The sequence below is a fragment of the Pelodiscus sinensis genome, chromosome 1 (assembly GCF_049634645.1).
Source record: "Pelodiscus sinensis isolate JC-2024 chromosome 1, ASM4963464v1, whole genome shotgun sequence".
NCBI lineage: Eukaryota > Metazoa > Chordata > Testudines > Trionychidae > Pelodiscus > Pelodiscus sinensis.
This window is the reverse complement of record NC_134711.1, coordinates 188126876-188153134: the sequence shown is the minus strand read 5'-3', so window position 1 is coordinate 188153134 and position 26259 is coordinate 188126876. Positions and strand designations below refer to the sequence as shown.

General features: G+C 42.7%; 2 protein-coding genes across 2 annotated transcripts in view; one reads left to right on the top strand and one right to left on the bottom strand.

The window, feature by feature from the left end:
- SH3BGR (SH3 domain binding glutamate rich protein) overlaps window positions 1–21758 on the bottom strand; it is a 54332-nt gene extending 32574 nt beyond the window's left edge. The window contains exons 1-3 of the mRNA XM_006111781.4: window positions 21553–21758; window positions 7135–7320; window positions 918–998 (exon numbers count right to left, since the gene is read on the bottom strand). Of these exons, the coding sequence (XP_006111843.2) occupies window positions 918–998; window positions 7135–7320; window positions 21553–21726 (441 nt within the window). The 5' untranslated portion in view covers window positions 21727–21758. The remainder of the gene's footprint in view (window positions 1–917; window positions 999–7134; window positions 7321–21552) is intronic.
- A 2708-nt stretch (window positions 21759–24466) lies between these two features.
- LCA5L (lebercilin LCA5 like) overlaps window positions 24467–26259 on the top strand; it is a 30925-nt gene continuing 29132 nt past the window's right edge. Inside the window, exon 1 of the mRNA XM_025186518.2 lies at window positions 24467–24746. Within this exon, the coding sequence (XP_025042303.2) occupies window positions 24709–24746 (38 nt within the window). The 5' untranslated portion in view covers window positions 24467–24708. The remainder of the gene's footprint in view (window positions 24747–26259) is intronic.

Genomic DNA, 26259 nt, shown 5'->3' with positions numbered 1-26259 from the left:
AAAATTTACCAATTATTCCTATCCTTTGTTTCCTGTCTTTTAACCAGTTCTCAATCCATGAAAGGATCTTCCCTCTTATTCCATGATAACTTAATTTAGGTAAGAGCCTTTGGTGAGGGACCTTGTCAAAGGCTTTCTGGAAATCTAAATACACTATATCTACTGGATCCCCCTTGTCCGCATGTTGTTAACCCCTTTAAAGAACTCTAATAGATTAGTAAGACATGATTTCCCTTTACAGAAACTATGTTGACTTTTGCCCAACAAATTATGTTCTTCTACATGTCTGACAATTTTATCTTTACTATTGTTTCAACTAATTTGCCCGATCCAATACAACAGGGCTGGACTTTGAGCTATATGTGGGACAGTGCAGAAAGGTGGGTTGGGAAACACCACAGGCCTAGTTAAAGAGTCCAGGGTTGTATCTACAACTTCCTCTGTCAAAGCAAGCTGAGTCACAGCCTATCATTTCTTGAAGGAGCTGTGCCCCTCCCGTCAGGGGTGGGGAAGGTGGATTCTGTAAACCTAGAACTGTATAGTTCTTCAGCACAAGCCCGTTCATGTGCACAAGCATTTGTATAGATTTCACCCAGAATGTAATGTAACCTATGGAATTAATTAGGGATTACTGTATTGTTTCAAAGTTGAAAATGGCAAAATATAGGGTATTTTTTTAAAGTGGCAATAGAGATAGTACAAAATCCATGGTGAAAAGAGGACTTCCAATACTATCTATTGGAAAACTTACATCATTTTTTTTTTCTTAAAAGATTTTGCTACAACCCCTTCCAGAAAACTAACTTCTTATTGCCACACTTGTCTCCGTTCATTGTTTTACATTCTGTGTCAGTGCCTACCTTCATGTTTTACTAAGTTAAAATGAATAGGCCCCAGCAAAGTGCAGAAGTTCATACCTTTGAACCTGGGGGAGGTGACAGACCCAGGAATGAATAAATAATGTTTTCTTCTTTAGCAGAAAAGAAGGATTCAAAGTCCTAGAAAAGGAATTAAAAAAAGAACAAGATATTGAAAAGCAGTATATGCAATAGAGAACAGACCCTATAAAATCCTTCCATATATTGAGCCACGACTGTTGCGACTTAAGTTTTGGAGAATCTAAGACACAGAAAGAAGCATATTTAGATTAACGTGTTTAATATCACTTGGCAAAATGAATACACTTCTGCATCTGTGTAAGGAGCAAGTAGAATTTGGCCTTCAAGCATGTACAATATCGCAGTGTATGAGCAGACGGGTAGCTTACCAGGGCTGGATAGTGGTGAGTGTGATGCAGCTCTTGCAGCAGATCCTCACGGGGGCAAGGGACTCCAGGAGCTGGTCCCGGTTTCCCTCTACTCCCCTCCAGTGAGTGGAGAGGCCTAGCTGTAGGGGTTGGCCCTTGCCTGCAACAGCCCCTGCAGCTCTTGGGGGTTTCATAGCTCCGGCTTCTGCCTGGCTTGCAACTGCACCCCAACCTCCAGCCAGACCGGGAGGGGGCAGAAGTTGGAGTCATCCCTGAACTCCAGCTGCCACCCCTCCATCCCCGAATTCAGGGTCGCAATGGTGGGGTTGCTCCGATCTCGCACAGAGGCTGTCAGTGTATAAAGAAGCCGGGTCTTACTGTCTCGGCCAGGCTGCACTGCAGAGGCCGCTAAACTGGCGCCCCCTAGTGTGGCACCCACGGGCAACTGCCCCTCCCCTCGCTACACCTCTGTGTATGAGAAACAAAGTAAGTGGGAAAGAAGGACAAAGGCTACTACCGTGATGAATCTTAAGATATGCTTATATTAAATAAATATAGCCTTTTAGTTCCTCTTTTGATACAATTGTTAAAATGTTAGCGCCGCCCCCCCTTACATGCACATACATAGTATCTCTAGTTGATAATCAGACCTGGGAACACATCCAGGACCAATCCACTGATAGCACAGTAAGAAAAACAGCAATTTCAATGTGTTGTAGGTATCTAAGGATACTTTGCACACAAGTAACCTTATAAATAAATACTCTTATCATAGTGTCACCATCTACATTTGGGTTAAAGTCAACAGTATGAAAATATAGTCAAACCATATTTTTAGACAAAGAATAATACTCCATAAGGGTTTACATGTAGTATAAACTCATACATTTTTGTCACACTATAGACAATACTTTCCATGGCTATTGCTGAAATACAAGACAAATATGCAACATATATTGACTATCAGCTATGCTAGATATTAGGTACAAAAGTAAGGGATTTACCTCACCATATGTTACCATCATTAAAAATAAAGAGCAAGCGATCAGTCTACTCTAGACATCCAGATTACATAGTGAACAGGAAAACACAGTTACCTACCTTCATAACTGTTGTTCTTCGAGATGTGTTGCTCGTGTGTAATCCATGTAGGTGCACGCGCGCTGCGTGCACACATTGTTGGAAGTTTTCTTCCCTTAACAGCACCCATTGGGCCAGCAGGAGTGGAGCTGCTACATCAGCTAATATATACCCCTGCTGGCCTTCCAACCCATCAGTTCCTTCTTACTGGACTGCTCTGAAGAAAGTAGTCCGGAGGCGGGCAGAATTTGGAACAGACATGAGCAACACATCTCGAAGAACAACAGTTATGAAGGTAAGTAACCGCTTTTTCTTCTTTGAGTGATTGCTCATGTCCATTCCATGTAGGTGACTCCAAAGCAGAAACCCTAGGAGGTGAGGTGGGAGTTCTAATCTTCAGCTGAGCGGAGGATAGCCCTACTCTTGAAGAATATTGTATACAAGGGGGTCTGATGTGAAAGCCCTGAGTTCGGACACGTGCCTGGCAGACGTGATAGCTACAAGGAAGGACACCTTCCAGAAGAGGTGCAGCAGTGAACATGTCACCCTATGAGCCTGGACAGAACTAAGTTTAGATCCCAGTGGGGTATGGGCTGGCACACATGCGGGTAAATTCTGTCCAAACCCCATACAAATCTGTGAACCACAGGACACACAAAGAGTGTTGTGTCCCTAGAGCCTGGGTGAAAGGCAGAAATAGCCACCAAGTGAACCCTGATCAATGAAGAGATCAGCCCCTGGACCCTAAGGTCAAGCAGGTAGTCTAGAACCAAGGGGACCAGTGTGTCTGTTGGGGAAATACTCTTTTGAGCAGCCCAAATGGAGAAGCGCTTCCATTTAGCCAGATAGGTGGCCCTAGTGGAAGGTTTCCTACTACCCAGCAGGACTTCCTGCACCCGATCTGAGCACTGGAGCACCGACACTGTCAACCATGGAGCTTCCAGGCTATTAGGAGGAGGGACTGAAGGTTCAGGTGGTGAAGCCTGTCAAAGTCCTGCATTATGAGGTCTGCTGACACAATGGCACCCAAATCCCTTGCTTTTTCCAATGTGCATTATTTTACATTTATCAACACTAAATTTCATTTGCCATTTTGTGTCCAATCACTTAGTTTGGTGGGATCTTTTTAAGCTCTTCACAGTCTGTTTTGGTCTTAACTATCTTGAGTAGTTTGGTATCATCTGCAAATTTTGTCACCTCACTGTTCATCCCTTTTTCATAGCTCTAACTCGAAATAAGCTACGCAAATTGAGCTACCTCAGGCTAAGTCTAGACTACAAGCCTCTTTCGAAAGAGAGCGTCTAGACTGCAACAACTTCTTTTGAAAAAGCAAGCCGCTTTTTCAAAAAAGAGCACCCAGACAGTCTAGATGCTGTGTTTTGAAAAAGCCCTGTTTGCATTCAAGAACGCCTTTTTTGGAAAGAGCACTTTTGAAAAAAGGCGTTCTTCCTCGTGAAATGAGGTTTACCGTGGTTGAAAAAAACTGCCACATTCTTTCGATTTAATTTTGAAAGAATGCGACAGCAATCTAGACGCAGGGGAAGTTTTTTCGAACCCCCCCCACTTTTTTCGAAAAAGCCCTGTAGTATAGACACACCCTCAATTGTGTAGCTTCTTTTGAAATAGCTTATTTTGAAATTGGGAATGTCTATACAGCACTTATTTCAAAATAGAGCACTCTTCCTCCGACTTCCCTTACTCCTCGTACAATGAGGGTTACACAAGTTGGAGTAAGAAATCCTCCAGCTTGACAATATTTCGATATTATTTTGAAATATCTGCCTGCTATGTAGATATGGTCTAATTTATTTTGAAATAACGCTAGTTATTTCGAAATAATGTTGCTGTGTAGACGTACCCTAAAGGGCTGCAGGACCATTCGTTGTTTTTAAAGTTTTTTTGGTAAGAAAGATTTAGCATTGAGTGATTCTGTATTACCTACCCTAAACAGTCAAAATTCATGAGTCAGAGGCAGTCAAAACCCATAATACTGACTTAAAAATCATGAATCTGATGTGCTTTTTATTTGCCTTCTCGATTGAGCCACTAGGGTGCATTCAGGTCATGATTTCAAACTTTCCTCTACAATTACCAGGACACGTTTTCTTTATGTTTAAATTAAACTGAGATTCTCATGTAATCACATTATTCCAAGAGCTACAGCTTGAAGATAAACAGATAATATTGCAAGAATTAGCAACACACAAGTGAAAGACTGTCTGAAGTAATTGGACTCTTACTTCCTAGAAAAAGTTATGAAATAAATTGTACTCTGATTCAAGGAACAAATTAGATAATGTACATTCTGAGAGATAAGTCTTACATTTTTACAGCAGTTAAATTTTCTAATTCTAAATGATCTGAGCATTTGGACTATAACTCAAAATAGGCTCATGTACACAATTTCACATTTGACTTTTGATTACCTCACAGTTGAGGCCCAAACCATTGATCTTTTCTTTACTATAACAAAGGAAGGAAACCTGTTTGCTGAGAATACATGAGAGGACAGGCTGTCTCCCCAAATCTTTAGAGCCGGAAAAGTTGCACATTTAAAAATATCCATTGTTTAAATATTTGTGATATCAGATCATCAATAGATAAGAAATATTGGGCTGAATTTTCAGAAAGGGAGGCCTAAGGTTCATGTGCAAAAGAAGTTCACACAATTGCACACATGCAGCCAAGTATTTATTAACTTACATAGGTTCTAGGAATGATTGAATGTACAGATATTTAGATAGCTGCCCAAAATATGTATTTTCATGTGTCCAATGTGCGTGCAAAGATATGCACTTATTTTTGCCTATGGAACTCTAAGTTCCAGGTGTAAAACATTATTTTTAGCTCCTTTGAGCAGGAATTGTACCTTATTTTTCACTTGGAAAGCACCTAGCACATTGTGCACACTACAAGAAAATAATAATAATGATAATTGTATTCCTCTTCCAGGATTATAATCTTCTATACTGTAGAATATTTTGTAAATATATCTTTCTTTCTACTAAATTCTGTTTCCTTGGTAATTCTAATGGTACAGTCTATTTCTGTCATCAAGGAGAAGATAACCATCCAAGGTTCATTAAAGTCAATGACAGCATTTCAAGCAAGGGATGGGAGTCCTAAAGAACTACTTCTTAGTGCCTCAGGTGACATGTGAGCAGGATTCATCACTGCATTTGGGCCACTGGTTGAATCATTAGCTTCCCAGCTTGAGCCAGGTACTAACAGGGACCTAAGGAGCTCTCTGACAGTATTGAGAGAATATTATTCACAAATATCCATACCAAAAAAAGCTCCATCAAGCATGTAGAGTTACAGTCACTGAGCCTAAACAAACTAATGAAAACCCACTATGTGGCACAAAGTGGACAAAAGGAATAGCAACATTATAAGAAAAGCATCAAAGTTGATGATAGAAAGGGAGTAGAACCAAGAAAGCAACATCTTGCAAGCCCTCCCTGAGCTGCAAGTGGTACACCTGTGCATGAAAATCCTGAGGGTGGGAGTCCATGTTTATTTGGTTGGGACCCTGCGTTTATATGCTGACCTTTTGTGTGTGTGTGGAAGGCATATCAAGGCAAATGATCGGAGCTGGACACCAGGGCTGTGTCCAGACTCAGGGTTTTTTTCGGGAAAAGTAGCCTTTTCCCGAAAAAACTTCCCCTGCGTCCAGACTCAAGCCGCGTTCTTTCGAAATAATTTCGAAAGAACGCGGCTTTTCTTTCGATGGCGGTAAACCTCGTTTCACGAGGAAGAACGCCTTCTTTCGAAAGTTCCTCTTTCGAAAGAAGGCGTTCTTCAATGTAAATAGGGCTTCCTCGAAAGAGAGCATCCAGACTCGCTGGGTGCTCTCTTTCGAAAAAGCGGATTGCTCTTTCGAAAGATCCGCCTGCAGTCTAGACGCGATCTTTCGAAAGAGGCTCTTTCGAAAGATGCTTTCGAAAGAGCCTCTTTTGAAAGAAGCCTGCAGTCTAGACATAGCCCAGGACACCAGGACACCAGGACTGAGGAAAGAGACAGATTTTCTATATCACCTTGTGCCTTGGCTATCCAGTGAAAGCTGCAGCATCTCCCATTCAGAACCCTTTAGCTCTTTCAACATAAAGCAGTAATAGGGTGTGGGTAGGAAACCAATAGAAGAACAACTCTTGAATGAGCTATGCTGCCGGGGCTGTGGGAGGGGACACAGGATTTCCAGGAAGTGTCGTGAGTATGGCCGGCTAGGGTTGCCAGATGGTTTAAAAAAAAATACTGGATAAAAATGTATCGAGCAAAAAAGAGGGGAGAGTAATCAATGAGACCTGGAGGGGAAGGTTTGTGAGGTCAAGGCAAAAATGCGGTCGCAGCCCCTTTAATTGCCACGTGTCCCAAGCGGGCTTCTGTCAGGTGCTGAGCCGGGCCCGGGAAAAGCACAAAAACTTACTTAATTAGAAAATACCGGACATTTATATGTCCGGTATTTTCTCAATTTGTTTACTGGACACAACGTCCAAATACTGGACTGTCCGGTTCAATACCGGACACCTGGCAACCCCCACAAGTCACTGTCTCTGCAGAGGATAGCTAGGAAATTCCATGCAGTTCACAAAGCAGAGTTTCCCTGTCAAGTTCCCCCTCCCTGTGGGTGTCTCTGTGAAAGGGAACAGTCATATCATCTATTTCTCTTCAGGGCTAAGGAAACATCTCCTAAAACTATTAACTCAAAGGAAAAACTATTTGAAGAGAAATGGAATTTAGGGCACTTTTGAAATGTGCTTAAGGAAGAATGTCTACAAAGTTACTGAAAATGTCAAATGACTTCTCACCCCACAGTACTTCTCCTCATTGAAGATCTGTGGAGGGAGGGGGATGCCATTTTGTGGCTTCTTTTCACCTGGGACGTTCTCTCTCATCCATTTCCTGTTATCCTCGTCACCAGCTATGTCCATTTCCTTAAAGTCAATCTTGTTGGCCTCTAAGAAGCCCACTACTTCCTGCTGTTTCTTCTTAATCTAGTTAGAAGAGGGGAAGAAAAAACAAGAATTGTTATTTTCATGCAAATTAAAAAATAAAATAAAATTGTTATATTAAGAACCAATACAGTTATATTAAACTGGATGTTTTATCTAGTATAGAACAGTTTATTTTAAGAGTCTTTACTTATGACATTTTATTCTGCCAACTCTGCCCCTTAATACTTAGGCCACAGGTACAATTAAGGATGCTTAAAATGAAAAATAGTGATAGAGATGCAGCCGTGTTAGTCTTTTGTTTCAGTTAAAATGAAAAATGTTTCCTTAGTTTCTGTATTGGAAACTTTTCCCACTCAATCTGTGTTTCATTTTTTTTAGGAAAAGCAAGAGAATTTGTATATGCAATATTAGGACATAACTTTGGTTTGTGTGTTAGATAAAATTTAAACAAGTTACTTGTACATTTTTAGTCTACTGCTCTGAGCAACTGGAACCAAGAAACCACTCCTGCAATATTTGCCATTAGTTTGCAGCTGTGATTCTGATGTTGGTTATTTACTGTTTGTTTGATGAGAGATCTGCATTAACAAGGGATGAGTGGAATGAGTTTGAGTGACCTACCCATGCATACTAATCACATGCACCTAATCTGAGACCAGCAACACATCCATGTTTCAGATGTGGGTCTCTTTTACTGCCAATTATGCTAAGCCATGTCATAATTTAATGATATGTCAACATTGCAGCTAGAATGATCCCACTAAGCTAATTTTTGCTTGCGACATCATATGATTTGAAAACTGATTTTCAGAAGTGAACCATTTGAACACTGAAACCCAGAATGGCACATAGCCAATGTAATTCAGATCTTAATAACGAGACAAGAAATAAACCCACAAATTAATCTACTATAGTGTGTCTATAATCTAATCAGCCTGAAAAGCTGGAGAAGTAGACTGCCAGAATATTTAATTAAAGGACTCATTTTCATTAGCATTCCGCTTATTTCTGCAAAGGCAGAAATAAAAACAACAATGTGTACAATTTTGGGACAGAAAATTAGATTTGTAAAAAGGGCTAAAACTACAGACAATTTGGGATGGAAACACTAATACACAGTGTTTAAAACATGCAAGTGAATATGCAACTGATCAGTTGAAGGCTATGTCTGCACTATAAAATTATGCTGACAAGTTATATGGCATATAGTCACCACAGTTATTACATCACTTGTGAGTGTCCACGCTACACTCCTTCTGTCGCTGGTATGCGCCCTCACCAGGACCACTTATGTCAATGCAGAGTACAGTGTACCATATGTAACTAGCCCAATGTACAATTCATTGCTGTCCAGCGCAGGGTGGTTTCAGAAGCGTTTGCAATGCCTCATGCAGGCGTCGTGCAGTAGTGACTGGGAGCATGGGTTCAACATCCCATAACGTAATGTGCTCCATCCCATAATTTTGTCTGCATCTCATAATATTTCATGCCTCTTTTCAAAATCCTCACAAGCCTCTCCTCCCTCCTTGCTGGCCATATTATCTGCCAGAAGCATGGCTCCTGTACAGCTCTGCACCATTGTGATCAATGCTGCGAGCAGATCCTGCAGTATTTTCAGGGCTGCAAAAGGAATCATGAGTAACATGCCAATTCTAGGAGTGAGATGGCTGACTGACATAGAAAGAGAGAACTCAAGGTTGTTGTTGGCATTCACAGACCAGCCGCAGACGGAGGAGTTCTGGTTCTGGGCCCGAGAAACAAGCACTGCCTCATGGAATTGCACCGTCGTGCAGATTTGGAATGATGAGCAATGGCTGCAGAATTTTTGGATGTCCAGGTCTGCACTCCTGGGACTGTATAAGAGCCTTACAGCACAGGAACACCAAAATGACAACTGCCTTTACAATTGAGAAGGGAGTGGTGAGTGCACTGTGGAAACTTGCAATGCCAGATTCTGCAAGGAATAAATTTGGAAAAATCTACTGTGCGGCTATTGTGATGCAAGCGTACATGGCTATGAATCACCTGCTGCTACACAGGACTGTAACTCTGAACAATGTGCCAGACAGTGGATGGTTTTGCAGCAATGGGGTTCCCAAACTGCAGTGGAACAACAGATGGCACATTTATCTCTATTTTAGCATCAGACCACCTGGCCACAGAGTGCCTCAACAGAAAGAAATTCTTTCCTATGGTAATGCAAGTGCTGGTGTATCCCCAGAGATATTTTAGCATCAGCGTGGGCTGGTCAGGGAACGTACATGACATGCACTTCGTTAAGGACATAGGACGTTTCAGAAGGCTGCAAGCAGGGACTTTCTTTCATGGCCAGCAGATTGGCATTCTAACACCCCAATGGTAATTGTGCCTCTGAGATACCCAGCCTATCTTTTGCTCATGAAGCCATACACCTGCCACCTCAACAGCACCAATGAGTGTTTCAAGTGCAGAATGACAGTTGAATTTTCCTTTGGTCATCTGACATTGTCTACTTATGAGATTGTTTATCAGTGAAAAAAAATCCCACAATGGCTATAGCTTCCTGTTGTGCCGTGTATAATATCTGTAACACAACAGGCAGGGGGAAATGTCTGCTGACATGATGGAATGGCTGTCTGATGAATATGCACAGCCAGATACAAGGACTAACAGAGCAATATGGCTCTGGAAGGCCTTGAAGGACCATTTTAATAGTGAGCCACAGTTGAGGGTGTTGATATAGTGTGTTCTACCTGGCCTTGGTCTTTTGCAGCCTGATATGAACCTTGTCATGAGTGCTATGTGTAGGAATATAGAATTGCCAATGGACCTATTCATATTGTCTGTGAATGATGTTATGGGGTTCTGACACAAAATGAAGTAACAGGATTTGGTGTGTGTCTGGCCTGCTCAACATCAGTCAATGTATATTTTGAATAAATAAGAATTATGTTCCAAAAAAAAAAATTTTTTTTATTCTGTAGTCAGGCAAACACATTTAGAACGCAATAAAACTTAATTAAATTATCTGAAAGGGAAAGAACAGTCATTTCCATTCCAGGTACATACACACCACCTGTGCCTTTCACAGGTCAGTGTATGTGGAGCTATGATTGTCTTTAACGTCCCCTGGGGTGGAGTGGTAGGGCTAGGCCTTGCTCCTTATGCCACATGTATTGTTGAAGGGAGGAGTTGGCAGGTCCTACCATTGAGTTATTTATGGGCTGCAGAAGAAAGCAAGCATGGGATTCTTGGACCTGCAGGTCTCCCAGAGTCTGCAGCATCTCTGTGTGCTGCCTTGGAAGCCCTATTAAATTTGCTGCCGCTTCTCCTTATCCTGCTTGAACTCCCAGGCTTTTCTCTTCTCTACTCTTTCCTTCTCCGTGCCATCTGAAAGATCATCCTCAAGGCCCTGGTCTCGTTCTTTAACGCAACACAAGCTTGCAGGATCTCCTAGGCCATATCATCTTCTTTCTCCTCCTTATCTGGCTCAGGCATTCCACAGGTGTGGAGGAATAGTCCCTTCAGGCTTGATACCAGCAGCAGTACTGACAGGTACCATTGTCAGTGTATTCATCACAGAAATTGAAACTTAGACTCCCGGACTTCCTCCACTTAGGCCACCCAACTTGTAGGCACTACATTCTCACTTCTCCTTGGGACTGATACAGAACAGTGCCAGTCAAACCAGGAGCCATGGTGAGAATGACCTGGGGAGCAGGAGGTGGGAAGCAGTTAAGGAACTGAGAGATAGTTGAGGACAGCCCACAGGCTCTCAAGTATAGGTGTATAAGGCAATGGAACTGAATATTCACACCATTTTCCCTAAACAGTGGTGATTTTTTTTCCTCACTCATGGTAACAGAGACAGAAAGAGCTCAGCTAGTGCTGGGATCCCAAGCCTGTGTACTGCAATGGTGTTGGCTGAAGTGGTGGCTGAGTGGCATGGGACAGTATATTACCATAGCAGCAGAAATAAGGCAGTCTCCCATCCTTTCCAGAAACCTTTGACAAAGGATTGCAGAGTTGCATTGAGATCTCTATGGAGGATCCCAATGCACATAAACAAACGGCTCTGAATGGTCCCTCTGCCTAACTTTAAAGGGGAATGAAAAGCAAATAACGAATCTACCTCTGCTGGTTGTTTCACTACCTCTTGCAGCACAAGTACAAAAGAGTAAATCAACAGCTGCATCCTGCTACTTTGGGAGTTCCATCCCTGCAATGTCAAAGCAAACAGCACACTTACCAGAGGTTCCTTTCCCTGCATCATGCTTGCCCATGCTTGACTGTCAAGACTAGCAGCACTGAAGTGGAGTCAGAAACATGCCCTGGCTTGCTGAACAGCTGGATCTCCTGGTCACCTGTCTCCCACACTCCTCCTCCTCTTCCTCTGTTCACAGTCAAGGCCTATAGCTGAGGCTCCTTCAAAGTACAGTATCCATGGGGCTCTTAGGGAGAAGAGGTGGGGTCTCCGCCAAGGATGGCTGCAGCTCTTTGTAATAGCAACACAGCTTCAGCTCCACACCAGATCAATTTTGTTGGCCTGCTTGGTTTAGTACATCCACTGCAGCTCCTTGGCTTTCACACAGCACTGGCAGCCCTTTCCCTGTATCCCCTGAGCAATCGGCTCACAGGTGTTGATGTTTTGCCAGCTGCCTACACACCCTCTTCTCCTCACAGAGCCAGGAGATTTAACACCTCTTGTGTACTCTAGGCAGGCACACAGCTGCAGCATGGTCGGCCAGACAGTTACAGTAATGGCGAGCTGCTAGGTGTGCTCACCAACTTGGACAACCAGACAAAGGAATTTCAAAAATTCCTAGGGCTTTTAAAAGGAAAAGTCCTCTGGCAGCAAAGTTCACGATAGTAAAGAGACCAGTCAAGGTGGGGCACTGTGCAAGAACTCCTACAGGCCAACAACAACCGATGGAAGTAGAACCATGTCTATATTGACACTGCATTGACTTAACTGCATTGACCTGGACTCCGTGCTGTTTAGGGAAGAGGATTTATTAAGTTATCATGGGACAGTTACATTGGCAGGAGCAGAGTTTAGATGTAGACACACATCCACAGCTAGGTCAATGAAAGCTGCCTTCCATCAAACTAGCCAGTTAGACTGGGGCAACAAAAATGAATAAAGCTGCTTACTGTAATTCTAGCATTAGTCCATCTCATTGTGCACAACAATTTAAGCACATATGGTACACAGGGCAATGGTCACCTAGCGTGTCTAGGGAGTACTGTTTGCAGTTCAACTGTTCTTCCTTCTCCTGCAGCTCTAGTTTATGGCTTTAAATATTACACATGGATAAACAAGGTTTGTCTAAATTCAGACTCATTTAGCTACAGTGGGCTTGAGCATTCAGGTCAAGCAACATTAGGACAGAGTGTAAAATAAATATGGAGGGGGGAGGGGAGGAGGACCTCATCATTTATTATTTTTAATCTCTGACAACTCTTAAACCCATATTGTGCTTTGTGCGGGGTCTGTCTCGTGGCTTTTGAATGCTTGGGGTGGTCAATACTATGTTATGCCCTATTTATTTACAGACAGTTTTATAAGGAATGACTAGTTGTAAAGGGTGTTCTCAGGTCAGGGGCAACTTTAAATTAAAAAATAAAAATCAGTAAAGTCTATTGTAATTTGCTCAATTTCTGAATAAAAACCTGTGCCTTAGTACATGGGACTGAGAGCCTACAATGTTTATAATTGTAAAAATAACCAGTGATCCTGTGATACTGTAGCCCTGGTCTACACTAGGGAGTTATTTCTGCCAAGCTCGGCTTAAGGTAAACTGACACCAGCTACATATTCTACATAGCTGGAGTTGTGTACCTTAAGCCAAACTGCCAGGTCTAGTGTAGACCTGGCCTTTGTGCCAGAGATGGGCTCCATGAAAGCTCTGACTAGATCAATCTGAAGGGGTTCCTGAAGTAGGGCCCACAGGATCTGACCTCATGCAAAATCCCAACTGTCCTAAACTTCACAGGACTGTCCCACTTTGGCCACTCAGGTGGCCTGCCCCACTGAAATGACTTCTAGTCCATATGGCTGACTGGGCTTGCTCTCCACTCAGAGGCTATGTCTAGACTGCAAGCTTCTTGTGCAAGAAGCTTTTTTTGGAAGAGATGTTCCGAAAAAACTTCTTTTGAAAGAGAGCATCCACACTGCAAAGTGCATCGAAAAAGTACAGCCGGTCCCCGAGTTGCGAACGGTCGACTTACGACTGTTCGCAGTTATGACCGAAACTGTCATAAATGGCGGACCCCGAGTTACGAACGCAATCCGTGCTTATGAACAGTGTGGTCAGTGTAACTCAATGGGGTCCGACTTATGAAGTCGGACCCGTAACCGGTTCGTAAGTCGAGATGTAGAGATTGCTGTAGAGATTGCTATGGACAGATTGGCCACCAGGGAACCTGTGCTTTTTCCTCTTTCCTCTTCCGAAAAAACTCCCTCTTCCCCGTCCACACATGCCTTTTTGCGAAAGAGATTTTTCACAAAAAAGTCTTCTTCCTCGTAGAAAGAGGAATACCAACTGCGCAAAAACGCCTCTGTTCTTTCGAGAGTAAATCGAAAGAACGTGCTTGCAGTGTGGATATTCCATGCATTGTTGGAAAAATGGCCATTTTTCTGACAAAACTCTGTAGTCTAGACAAACCCTGAGTGTTGTGACCTACCTTTCATGCATGGGAATCACAGCATCATTGTTTTGGTCCAGCTCCCCTGACAGGTGGGCAGCTGGCCCAAATTTGAGTGAATGGTGCTGCTGCAGCCTGGCCACCAGTGGTAGTTTCATCTGTTGTGGAGTAAGGTATTTTCATCTCCATCTCTGGCATTCAAAGCTTACCCACTGACCAACAGCAATAGCAGAGGGTACTTGGTCAGTAAGTATATAGCAGGATTCAAACTGGCAAATAAAGTTGATTAAGTTCTCTGATCTGACACTATAACAGCAATCTGCTCCTGAGAGGCTGACAGAGAATAAGGGTATGTCTACATTACCAGCCTAGTTCGAACTAGGGTGGTAATGTAGGCAACCGGAGTTGCAAATGAAGCCCGGGATTTGAATTTCCTGGGCTTCATTTGCATAAAGCCGGGCACCGCCATTTTTAAATGTCCGCTAGTGCGGACTCTATGCCGCGTGACTACACGCGGCATGGACTAGGTAGTTCGGACTAGGCTTCCTAGTCCGAACTACCGTTACTCCTCGTTTCACATTTCACGTGTAGCCGTGTGGCACGGAGTCCGCACTAGCCGACATTTAAAAATGACGGCGCCCGGCTTTATGCAAATGAAGCCCGGGAAATTCAAATCCCGGGCTTCATTTGCTACTCCGGTTGCCTACATTACCACCCTAGTTCGAACTAGGGTGGTAGTGTAGACATATCCTAAGTTATTACATTGCAGCTTCAGCGGTGGCTTGGCATGGAAGAGGTGTTATCAGTTTGCAATATAAGCTCAAGTCCGCACGTGGCCAAATTCATTTACCCCCTGTCCCTCCTGGAGACAAGTGTTCTGGTGGCATGGATTTTAAAGTAAAAGAATACAATTATTCTGTATTCAGCACAATCCTGCTTAACGTATCCATTCTTGTAAAACTAAAGTCTAAGGGCTCAATACTTCAAATACACAGGCCTTCACTTGTCCACGTGGGTGCCTGCTATGTGACCTCTCTTTCCTTTCCCTTCCTCCATAACCATGCACTGGACCATTAGATACACTATCCAATACAAACATTAACACAATTTTTACCAGGGTCAGTGAGAACTGAAAGCCTGAATATGTTGTTTACATTTTGGGAACTATATGTTATGAAAGCAGGCTCTCAGGCAGAAGCAGCTCTATCCCACACCACAGCAAGCTGCCAGGGAAAGCGGCTGGCCACACAAATTAGGGCGAGGCTCAGGGAGAGAAGACCAGTGAGCTCCCTCTCCTCCCTGCAGGTAATGTGGAGCAGAGAGCATGCGGCTCTGGTTTGAGCACAGGATATCAGGGAATCACTGTACAGGGGAGATGTGGATAGTCACATGCCTTCCCATATTAGGGAAAAGGGGGAGAGGAGCACAAGGCAAAGGAGAGGACATCAGTCATTTATGCTCCCATCCCACAATATTTCGGCTCCTCATTCCCCACTGGGAGTGCGAAGAAGCTGCCTGGGGCCTCTTGCCCCCTCAAGCCAGGGTCCAGGTGCCTTAGCTTCTTACCCAACTCGCTCCTCCCACTATGTGACAGGAGCTGGGCAGCCTTGTTAATTTCACAGCAGCTGTGATATTGACAAGACAGCCAACTTAGAACAGTGGAGGTAAAAATGCCCTGGGTTCTCACCCCAGCTCCCTTCAAGGAATGGGGTCCATCTGCCTGGGTTTCTTGCCCTAACTCCCAGCTCTCCAAAGCAGCGGGAGGCAGCTGGGCTCTAGCTGCCTGAGTTTGATCAATTTAAGGGTTCTTGCTGTGGAATTGACAAGATAATTACATTTGCTGATGGTTAGCAATGTCATCTTAATTATACCAACATATATGCTACAGTGCTGCGCAAACAGGTGGCAAACCCCTCTTTGGCTATGTCTACACTGGCAGGTTGTTGCACCAGAAGTATGCAAATGAGGCTAAGCGTGGAATATCACTAAGCCTCATTTGCATACCTAACGAGTCGCCATTTTTGTGGAAGAGGCTCTTGCGGTAGAAGGAGCTGTCTACACTGCCCCTTCTTGTGCAAGAAAACCCCTCTTGCACAATGCCGCTATTCCTGAAAATAATCAGCATAGCGGCATTGTGCAAAAGGGTTTTTCTTGAGCAAGAAGGGGCAGTGTAGACAGCTCCTTCTAGTGCAGGAGCCTCTTCCGCAAAAATGGCGGCTCACTAGGTATGCAAATGAGGCTCGGCGATATTCCACGCTTAGCCTCATTTGCATACTTCTGGCGCAACAATCCGCCAGTGAAGGCATAGCCTTTGTGTGGGAGCTGGGATCAGCACAGAGGATCTTCTCTTATTATGAACAGAAATTAGGTCACTGAGAACGTGCAAGGTCTGGGCCCAATCCTGCAAGCAAGCTGTATGGCAGGAGACACAAGGAGCACTTCCAGGTGTATTGATTCATCTTTTTTTAGAATTACAAACTGACTCTTAGAAGGCAGGTGAGCACATAAAAAGGTCAGATATAACCAAATGACAAAATGATTTCTGAGGTGTCCTAACCACGAACGGCAGTAAGGAACATTGGAGAAGGTATACTATTCTCTCTCCTTAAGAAAGAAGCCTCTTCTGATTTATTATAGTTTTTTTTTTAAAGGAGTACACTGCTGTATCAACTTACAGGGTTTCTGAACACTTTAATAGTTAGAAAATGACTTCAATTGTGATGGCTTTTTCAAGCCAACCATCTGGTAAATCTGTATGCTAAAACTAGTTGTTGATCTTCAGCTTTCCTTAATGAATAGATTTGCATAAACTAAATTATCCTGTTAGGAAATCTAGAATAAAAAGAGACATTATTTAAAATATGTAAAGATGTAGTAAGGGGAAAATATATCCAATAGATTTTGCTCCAAAGCTTAACCAATCATCATCAGCTAAGGATCTGGACTATACATTTTGATCCCAATCAATTTTATTGGGCTCACTTTGGAAAAATATTTTACTAAGACAACAACATATTGCAAATACAGATCCATAAGAGTAACTTTTTTAAAAAAGCAACAATTGAACTAGAGAAATAAGATAGGTAACAGTAACACCATAAAATATTGTATTTGATTTGTTGAGGGAGGTTCCAGGACTGGTGAAGAACAAATGTTTCCTCTGTGAGTGCAGACAAAGCCTCAGATTAAGTATTTAGCTTATGCAGTTAGCACCTGTTAACACTTCACCTTGAATTTTCCCTTAATCTGTGCATCATACTTATGCTAACCGATCTGTTTAACCTTGTATTTAGCTGTGAAACCATTCCCAGACCTGAGGAAGAACTCTGTTTAGGTCAACGGTGTCCAACTTTTTTATGCCCAAGATCTTTCTGAATTTTAGGGCAATCGGATATCTATTCTGCCCCTTAGCCCAAAGCCCTGCCCCACTCACTCCATCATCCCTCTTTCTGTTACTCACTGTTCCCCATCCTCACTCACTTTTATTGGGCTGGTGCAGGAGGCTGGGATTCAGGAGGGGGTGTGGGAACAGGAGAGGAGATGGGTGCTGGCTCTGGGAAGGGGATAAGGGCTGAAGCAGGTGCTTCTGTGCAGGAAGGGATTTGGAATGCAGGAGGAGGTACGGGGTGCAGAAGTGGGTGTGCGGTGGTGGTTCTGGGAGAGGATTCAGGGCTAGGGCTTGGGATCCTGGCTATAGGAGAGGGTTGGGGGTTGGTGTGTCGGGCAGCACTTACCACCAGACCAGTGGCTCCTGATTACGGGTGCAGCAATGCTGAGGCAGGATCTCTACCTTTTCTGAGCTCATACAACTCTCAGAAGGGGCCAATGCATCCCTGTGACACTGGGGCATGTGGCTCTGTGTATTACCCCTATCTGCTTGCACTGCCCCATTAGCTCCCATTGGCCACAGTTCCCATCCCTGGCCAACAAGAGCTGTGAGTGGCGGTGCTTGCAGGCAGAAGCAGCATGCAGAGACTCCTGCCCCCTTCCAGATTCCACTCCATATACATGGAGCCACACTGGCTGCTTCCAGAATGGGTCAGGTGTATGAGGCTGGAGCAGGCAAGGAGCCTGCTGATCATGATCCACTGGGAGACCTCCCCAAGATCAGACAGTCAATCATGATCAATTGGTCACCACCAGTGTTCCTTGTAAGCTGAGCACTTGGGCAGGAAAAAATCAGGTGCCACCTAGCTGATTAGCAGAGCACCCACTGATGCCCATAGCTGGTAGCATGTGTTTCTATTGATGGTGCACCTCTGCACTTGTCTTGGCACGCACAACAACATTTATTCTGCATATGGATAAAAAAAAGTTAGTGGAACACTTATCACACCTGGTCTAACTAGAATGCTGGTGGCTCCCACCAACAGAATTTAGTCCAGTAAAAGATACCTCACCCATCTTCTGTCTCTACTATTCTTGGATCAACACAGCTACGACAACATTGCATACAACAACTGAGCTATGCAGATTTACACCAGTTCAGTTTGGGCCAGTCATGTTTGTAGTCTGTTTCAAAACAATGATAGTAGTAGTAGTAGTAAATAGCCAAATTGGAAACTGCATCAGTAATACCAGTACAATTTATATTCTCAGTTCACAGGACAATACAAGACTGATACAAAATAAGGTTTGAAGCATTTTCCATCCCTATTTTTCTATAGTAATATACAATCAAAACAATGACTTATTTTATTAGAAAATTACTCGCGCAAAACATGTTAAAGAATTATTAAGATTGTAGGCCCATATTAATAGTCAAAGTGTAGATAATATTAGTGTTAAAACATGTACACAATACACCTAACATTAGAAATCCAGAAAATGCAAAATTAAAGTTGTGCTTGCATCAGTGTGTAAAAAATGGCCCAAGTAACAAAAAATAAGTGTCAGCCAAAATGTGTTGGCATTTCACTAGTAATAATATTAATTATTGCTAATGACTGAAGATTGGGATCAATAAATGCAAAGTGTCCATTTGGCACTGATCACCTTTCTTAACAATAATAGTAAATTGCTTTAGCAATGCTTAAACTGGTGCATCTGGATGATAGGCATATGTAACCCACTGTTCTAGGGCATGTTCTCTGTCCCACCACACTAATACCAACCCTGGTACCTTCCCTTGCAACAAACCCTGTTGCCAGCTTTGTCCACATATTCACTCTGCTAATACCATTATTGGACCTAACCAAGTGAGTTATAAGATCAAGAACATACCGTATATTCCTGCGCATCCAGAAATATAATTTATGCTATCATGTGCCGAAAGTGTCCGTCTGCTATGTACAATGGACAAACGTCTCAGACACTTCATCAAAGGATCAATGCCCACAAAACAGATATTAGACAGGATCACAAAGAAAAAACAGTTTCTTGCCATTTCAACCAGAAAGGACATTGTCTCAACAACTTAATTACCTGCATCCTGCTTCAAAAGCCTTTTAAAACTGCCCTTGAAAGAGAATCCTCTGGTCTGTTATTCATGCTAAAATTTGACACTTTATGCCAGGGTCTTAACAAAGACTCTAGTTATCTTACCCATTACAAAGATAGCTTCCCCAATTATCACCTCTGATATCATTAGCTCACAGACATTTACCTTTCCCTTCCCCCCACCCCCGCATCTCCCTTCTGTTCTGAAATTTGATTTGTCCTTTTCATATGTGTTCTTTTTTTTAATTGTATTCTTTGGTATATATGGTTGTGACTATTTTGTTCCACTATTTGATCTGAGGAAGTGGGTCTGGCCCACGAAAGCTCATCATCTAATAAACCATCTTGTTAGTCTTTAAAGTGCTACATAGTCCTGTATTTTGTTTCAGCTACCCTAGAATAACACAGCTACATTTCTATCACCCTTTTATTTCAGTGCCTTATTCATAGTGAAAAGGAGTCTGCTACAGCAGTCAGCAAAGTTGATGTAGCTCTGATTTAGGAAAGCACTGAAATGTGCATAATTTTAAGTATGAAAGTCTCATTGATTGCAATGTTTAATTTAAGCATGTGCCTAAATGTTTTGGTGAGCTGGACCCTTAGTCTAAAGGCTCATGCTTTAGTCTAAGGGTATGTCTACACTAGCCCCCAAGTTCAAACTAGGAAGGCTAACATAGGCATTCAAAGTTGCAAATGAAGCCCGGGATTTAGATATCCCGGGCTTTATTTGCATCTTCCCGTCCAGACGCCATTTTTAAATCCCCTTAGTCCGAACTAACTGCTCGCAGCTACACGTGGCAGTCAAACGTTAACTCGAACTAAATACTTAGTTCGAGTTAACTGTTACACCTCATGGAATGAGGTTACCTTGTGGCCAGGGCAGCCAGCAGGGCACCCTGGGAAGGGCTGGAGGCCCCCTATTCCGAAATAAGCATCTACACAGTGCTTATTTCGAAATAGCAATTTCAAAATGGGCGCTAATCCTCGTGGAATGAGGTTTACCAATTTCAAAATAAGCCCTCCGCTATTTCGAATTAATTTCAAAATAGCAGTTGGCTTGTATAAACACTAGGAAAGTTATTTCGAAATAACAGCTGTTATTTCAAAATAACTTTGCTGTGTAGACATACCCTAACAGATTTATTGGAGCATAAGCTTCCGTGTGCAAAGACTCACTTCGTCAGATGCACAAAAGTTTATGCTCCAACAAAGGCATGAGCATTTAGACTAAAGGTCGGGCTCACCAAAACATTTAGGCACATGGTTAAATTAAACATTGCAATCAGTGAGACTTTCATACTTAAAATTATGCATCTGACAAAGTGGGTCTTTGCCCATGAAAGCTTATGCTCCAATAAATCTGTTAGTCTATAAGGTGCCACAGGACTTCTTGTTTTTCATATTAGTGGGACTCTTTCAATTTAGTTGAGAGTCACAGTGACTTGTCCAGAGAAGGGTGGCTTTTTCAGTACTTTTCAACTCTTCTGCTCTGGAAGTTTCTTAAGGAGGCGGCGTTGGTGTAGCTGTAGAGATAGATGCAGTTACACTTATGTGCATGCACTAGCCAGTTTGTTTAGTAGTGTCACTGTGACTGAGCAATTGCTGAGGCAGGGCTGCAATTTGAGCTCCTCTGTGAACTGGATATAAAAAGAAATAGTCTTGTCACAGTTCCCACCTCCCCTGGATTTCCAGCTCTCAACATGTGCTGATAACAACAGCAGCAAGATTCAAAACTCCAATCTGCCGCATAGCCTTTCAAGTGACACACAATAAAGAGGGTGTTCAAGTTGGTTCTGGCTTCCTTGAAAACAATATCCACTATACAATAGCATTAAACCCTAGCAGAGTCATAAGATAGGTCTCAAAAGTAAATACATATAATTTCTACTGCAAACAGCCATGCTCACTGTTTCTAATGCAATAGGCAACCTAATTGCCTATTTTGTATACACTAATTGTATATATTCTTTGCAAAGAGATTTCAGTCTATTGATTGAAATATTTAGATATCAATACATTAATTGTAATTAGAATTTAAATACACACAAATAATATTTATTAACTTTCTCCATGTGTGAAGACACTTGCAAGAATTAGCTATCAGACATCAGACTAGAGATATCTCTCTCACACACACACGTCCCTCCCTCCCGATTCTGGTGGGGAGAACGTATGGGTGGAACATGCATGACATAAGTCACCTACCGCTGTAGACCCAGAAGATGTGGCTACAAAGACTTTGATCACCATTTTGACAGTTGTAGCAGAAAACCACCAGAACAATCCTGTTATCTTCAAGTCACCAGAGCCCTGAGAGTGAGCCTGACATTCAGCAGCTCTTAGAACAACCAGAATCCCAAACGAATCTCCCCTCCACATCAGTCTGACTAGTTTTAGCCTCTCCCACCCACTGGTATCCTGGGTTTCCCCAGCTTCATTGGCTCTTTTAGGTATTTTGGGAGTCTAGAAGCTAGGAGAAGATTGGTTGGCAAAAGTGTCTATCACAGAGGGACTTGCACCTGCCTCTAGCCTCTTCACTTTAGAATTGACCGGGTGACAGTCCATAAAAGGCAAGGGAGAGTGGTGCACCAATCAAACAGGGCAAGGGAAATGCTGGTGGGGACAGGAGGAGAAAGAGTGCTGAAAGAGTTTGCAAAGCTGCAGGACAAAGTTTAAAGGGATGTCAGCATTTTAATAATAATCTCTTATATTCAAGAATTCACATCCACTCTCAGAGTAAAATATGGAGCCTCAGTTTGAATCTTATTTGCAGAGTAGAAGCGGCAAACTCTACCTTTAAAAACCAAACAATTTGGAAACAACAATTCTGAGATGAGCCTGAACTAAAGCCACAGTTTCAAAGAGACCTGATGAAACAAGTTTTCCTGTACTCTCTGTGGCCAATGAACAGTCCATAGTACTTTTTGTAAGAGTGCAGGCCAGGTTTCCTTTTGAAAAACTTCTCTGAGTAGTACAGTGCACTAGTTTTCCACTGACTGCTGCTTTCCCTCCCGTTGATGGCTGCACATCCGTGATGCAGATAACACACTGTTTAGCTTCTGGGGATCTTTCAGAATGAGCATTATTTTAGGAATGTGAAATATCACATTATTTTAAAATTACAAGGACAAAATTCACCTCTGCTGTAATTAGGTTCAACTCATCCATTTCAATGGAATTGAGATTCTTAATGCCAGATGTGAATTAGGCCTCATGAATTTAGACCTCATTCCACAGAGCATTTAAAAACCCTTAACTCTAAAACTCAAGGCTTTAGGCTCCAATCCTGCAAATGTTTAACACTAAACATAGTGCTAACTACCATCGACTCAGAGTTATGCTGAAAGTAAGCAGTAAGCAATGCACTTGGCAAACAACTTAGTACCTATATGGAACATTACATAATTTTAAATAAATATTGCTCTACTGCATAAAAAATATTTCCATCTTTACGTAAATGGAATTCTGAATACATTCATTGAAAAAGGATGCTTTACAATTTCACTATTTCTCATTCTCTGTCACCTGCTTCTTCCACAAAGAGACACAATGGCAATCTTGCAAGCAATGAAGACAGGTAGTAAAAAACGTTTGCTGACAGTTTTTATAAAAAAATTAAATAAACTGTGCCAAAAAAGGTAAACTATGTATATTTTTGTTAGTCTCTAAGAGTGCGTCTACACTGCACCTAAAGCTCGAAAGAAGCTACACAATTTGAGCTGTGCAAATTGCGTAGCTCAATTTCAAGTTAATTTTGAATTAGCTTATTTTGAAATTTGGCTCTGTCTACACAGCACTTATTTCAAAACAAATCACTATTCCAAAATGTCCCTTACTCCTTGTAGAATGAGATTTACAGGGACATTGGAATAGCAAGCCCATTATATTTCAAAATAACAAGCATGCTTAAAAGACATAGAATAGCTATTTTGGGATACCAGAGATATCCCGAAATAGTTCTGTGGTATAAATGTACCTTAAGGTGCCACAGGACTATGCTTTGTTTTTACAGTTACAGACTAACATGGCTACCCCTCTGAGACTTTTATGACAAAAAAAGATACTTCATGCTAAAACTTGGCATACAGTCATTTACCCAGGAGATTTTTATTGCTAAATTCAACAAATTATTTTAGCAGAGACCAGAGAAACTTGGACTTTTTTTTATAGATAGCTGAAATAATGCCAGTTTTCTATTGCATTTGACTTGTTTTTCTCCTCCAGGCTGCCCACTTTCTCTGGCCTTTTTTTTTTCATTATTACCATTCACTTTACTATGCTATGCCTTTGTAACATTGTCTATTTTATATTGGCTGGTCTTGCAACTCTGACAAGCTGTAAAGTTGTTCAACTGAATAATTGTTGGATATCCTGAAAAATGTGTAATGTCTGATAACATATACACGCTGTGAGTCATCTGCTTTTTGCATTTTTATTTCTTTATTTTAAAAAAAGCACAAAGATTTTAGCCAGTTTTGAACAACTAATTTAATTTATTGAATTGTATAGCATCTTCACAGGCCTTCAAATGCTTTGCAGAATTACCCTGTAATCGTTTTCTACAAGGCATAGTGCCAACTACCATGTTTAAGTTGCACCGCTAATGATTATTATACACAGCTGTATTTGCAGGTTGGGTCCATTAAGGCATTTATTGTCTTGTAGAACTGTGACAAGAACCATGATCAGTGCACTACTTCTTTTTATGACCTAGCTATCAAATAGCAATATCTTGTAGCCATTCTACAATAGAGCACGAGTCTCCCCCCCCCCCAAGTTTGAAAAAGTTTCCATTTTTTACAGTTATATGAGTAAAATGTTTATTTTTCAGACGTTTTTATATTCGGATTTGTATCCACCAAATATGGAGTGTCCAGCCCCTCTTTTCTCTGGCGTTTGGGACTAAGGCTGGGTGGGTTATGAGTTCCCCTCTCTTTGGGGCTAGCCTGTGAGGTTTTGCTGTGGGTTTCAAAGAGAGGTTTTGCCCTTCGATCACAGGCTCCCTAATAGCACTGCTATTAATACCCTAGTAGCAAGAAGAGAGGCCGGTGGGTTTCTAGGCATCAGACACTGGAGGGGTACATGGAGTTGATGCAGAGCATTGCAAGCGAGCGCTGCTGCTGCTGACTATAAAACAGTTGTGGGGCCGCCTCCCCCTACAGCCCCCGTCGCTGGGGGGAGGGGAAACAAACGCAGCGGAACGCCTTTATTTTCGGGAAAGAAAGGAAGTAAAGGGCGGGAGAGGAGAGCGCGCGGGAAGACCCAGGAAGGGGGAAAGTGGCGGGTGCGAAGCCAGGCGCCCCGGCTCAGAACGCTGAACTACAAGCCCCAGGATGCACCGCGCCAGTGTGCCCGGTTCCCATGGCAACAAAGAAAACAGCGTTTCCTGCGAGAGCCAGGTAAGGAAGGGGTGACGGCCCCGCCCTGTGCGGGGGAAGGGGCAGGGCGGGCGGGGCGGCTGTGCGGGAGGCAAAGGTGGAGGGTCCTAGCTGGGCGGGGGGAGGCAGAGCAGAGGAGCTACAGGGAGCCCGCCACCCGGGCTGTCCTGCCTGGCTGCATCCGCCGCCTTGCAGGGTCGGTGCAATCGCAGCCCCGAGTCCCTGCAGCCTTCGGACTGAGGTGGCCTGCTGGTGCCCCAGGCCTTGGGCCAACTGGCTGGAGGAAGATCTGGCCATATAGTAACACCCTCCGCGCCACGCTTTCCCAGCCTGTCTTCTGGCTGCCATCAGACCAGACTTCATCTCTCCCTGCCCCCTTATTTTTGCTGCCTCTGGGGGGGACAACTTATGTTGAAACAGAGATTGCAATCTGTGTGCTAATGTAGATCCTTGCCCAATACCTAGGGTAAGATACGATTTCTGATCCCTTATGGACCATTGCCCTGGCATAGAATCACTGGGGCAAAGTACTGCCCCTGCCACTCCTTCCACCTCACCTTCTCCTGGAAGAGAGGACCCCCACAGGGGTGAATCCCTCTGACTGGTTTCATATGATGTTAATAAGAGGAGGCAGGGTGAACGCCCCACAGAAAGTAGTCCTTCAAAGAATTACAATTTTAAAATGGCACTGCTGAGAGTGTAACTTAACCTAGCTTGCTAGCCTGTAGTAGCTCCAATAAGATATGTGCAGTGAATAAGCAATGCACTCTTGAGTTGCTGTTTTGATCTCCTGTGAATAATAACTAGAGGTGTGTAAAATATTCAGAAATAAAAATACTCTTGAGTATTTTCTACCTTGTTATGAATATGAAAATTGCCCTCTTTTCTGAAAAACTCAAAATTTGTGGTTCATTTTGCTTAAAAAATGGTGTGGGGGTGGAGGACATATTTTCAAATACAATGAGCAAATGTAGCTCCATGGTAAAAACATATTTAAATGTACCTAAGTCAAGTACTCGTAAATCTGGAAATATTTTAGTTTGATGATGATTTCTGAGTAAGACAGATTGTATTATTTATTTTTATTTTCACTATATAATATGAACACCCTGATCCATACAGTAAATGTTTACCCTTTTCTGAGACTCCTGAGAACGGGCCTATTCCATTTTAGGCTCTTCAGTAACAAAGATTATATTATCATATTCTTTCTCTAGAAGCCAAGGGTTTTTTTGTATAGTTCTGAGTGGGCATAGTTAGACTTGAGGAATAACACAAGCGTTGTCCCTACCTCAACTCCCATACACAAACAAAAATCTCTAGCTGGAAAAAAGTCATATTTTAAGCTTGAGCTAGCTCGCCTGTCAGAGCATGTCTACACTGCAACTGGCGGTAAGCTTTCTGGCTCAGGTATACAGATTCTGGATGCAGTGCATGTGTTTCTATTAGAATTCAGGGAAGATTATACTTTTGAACAAGCAAATAAATGCGATGTTTTTTTTTCATATTTATGTGTTTAAACTGCAAAACATTC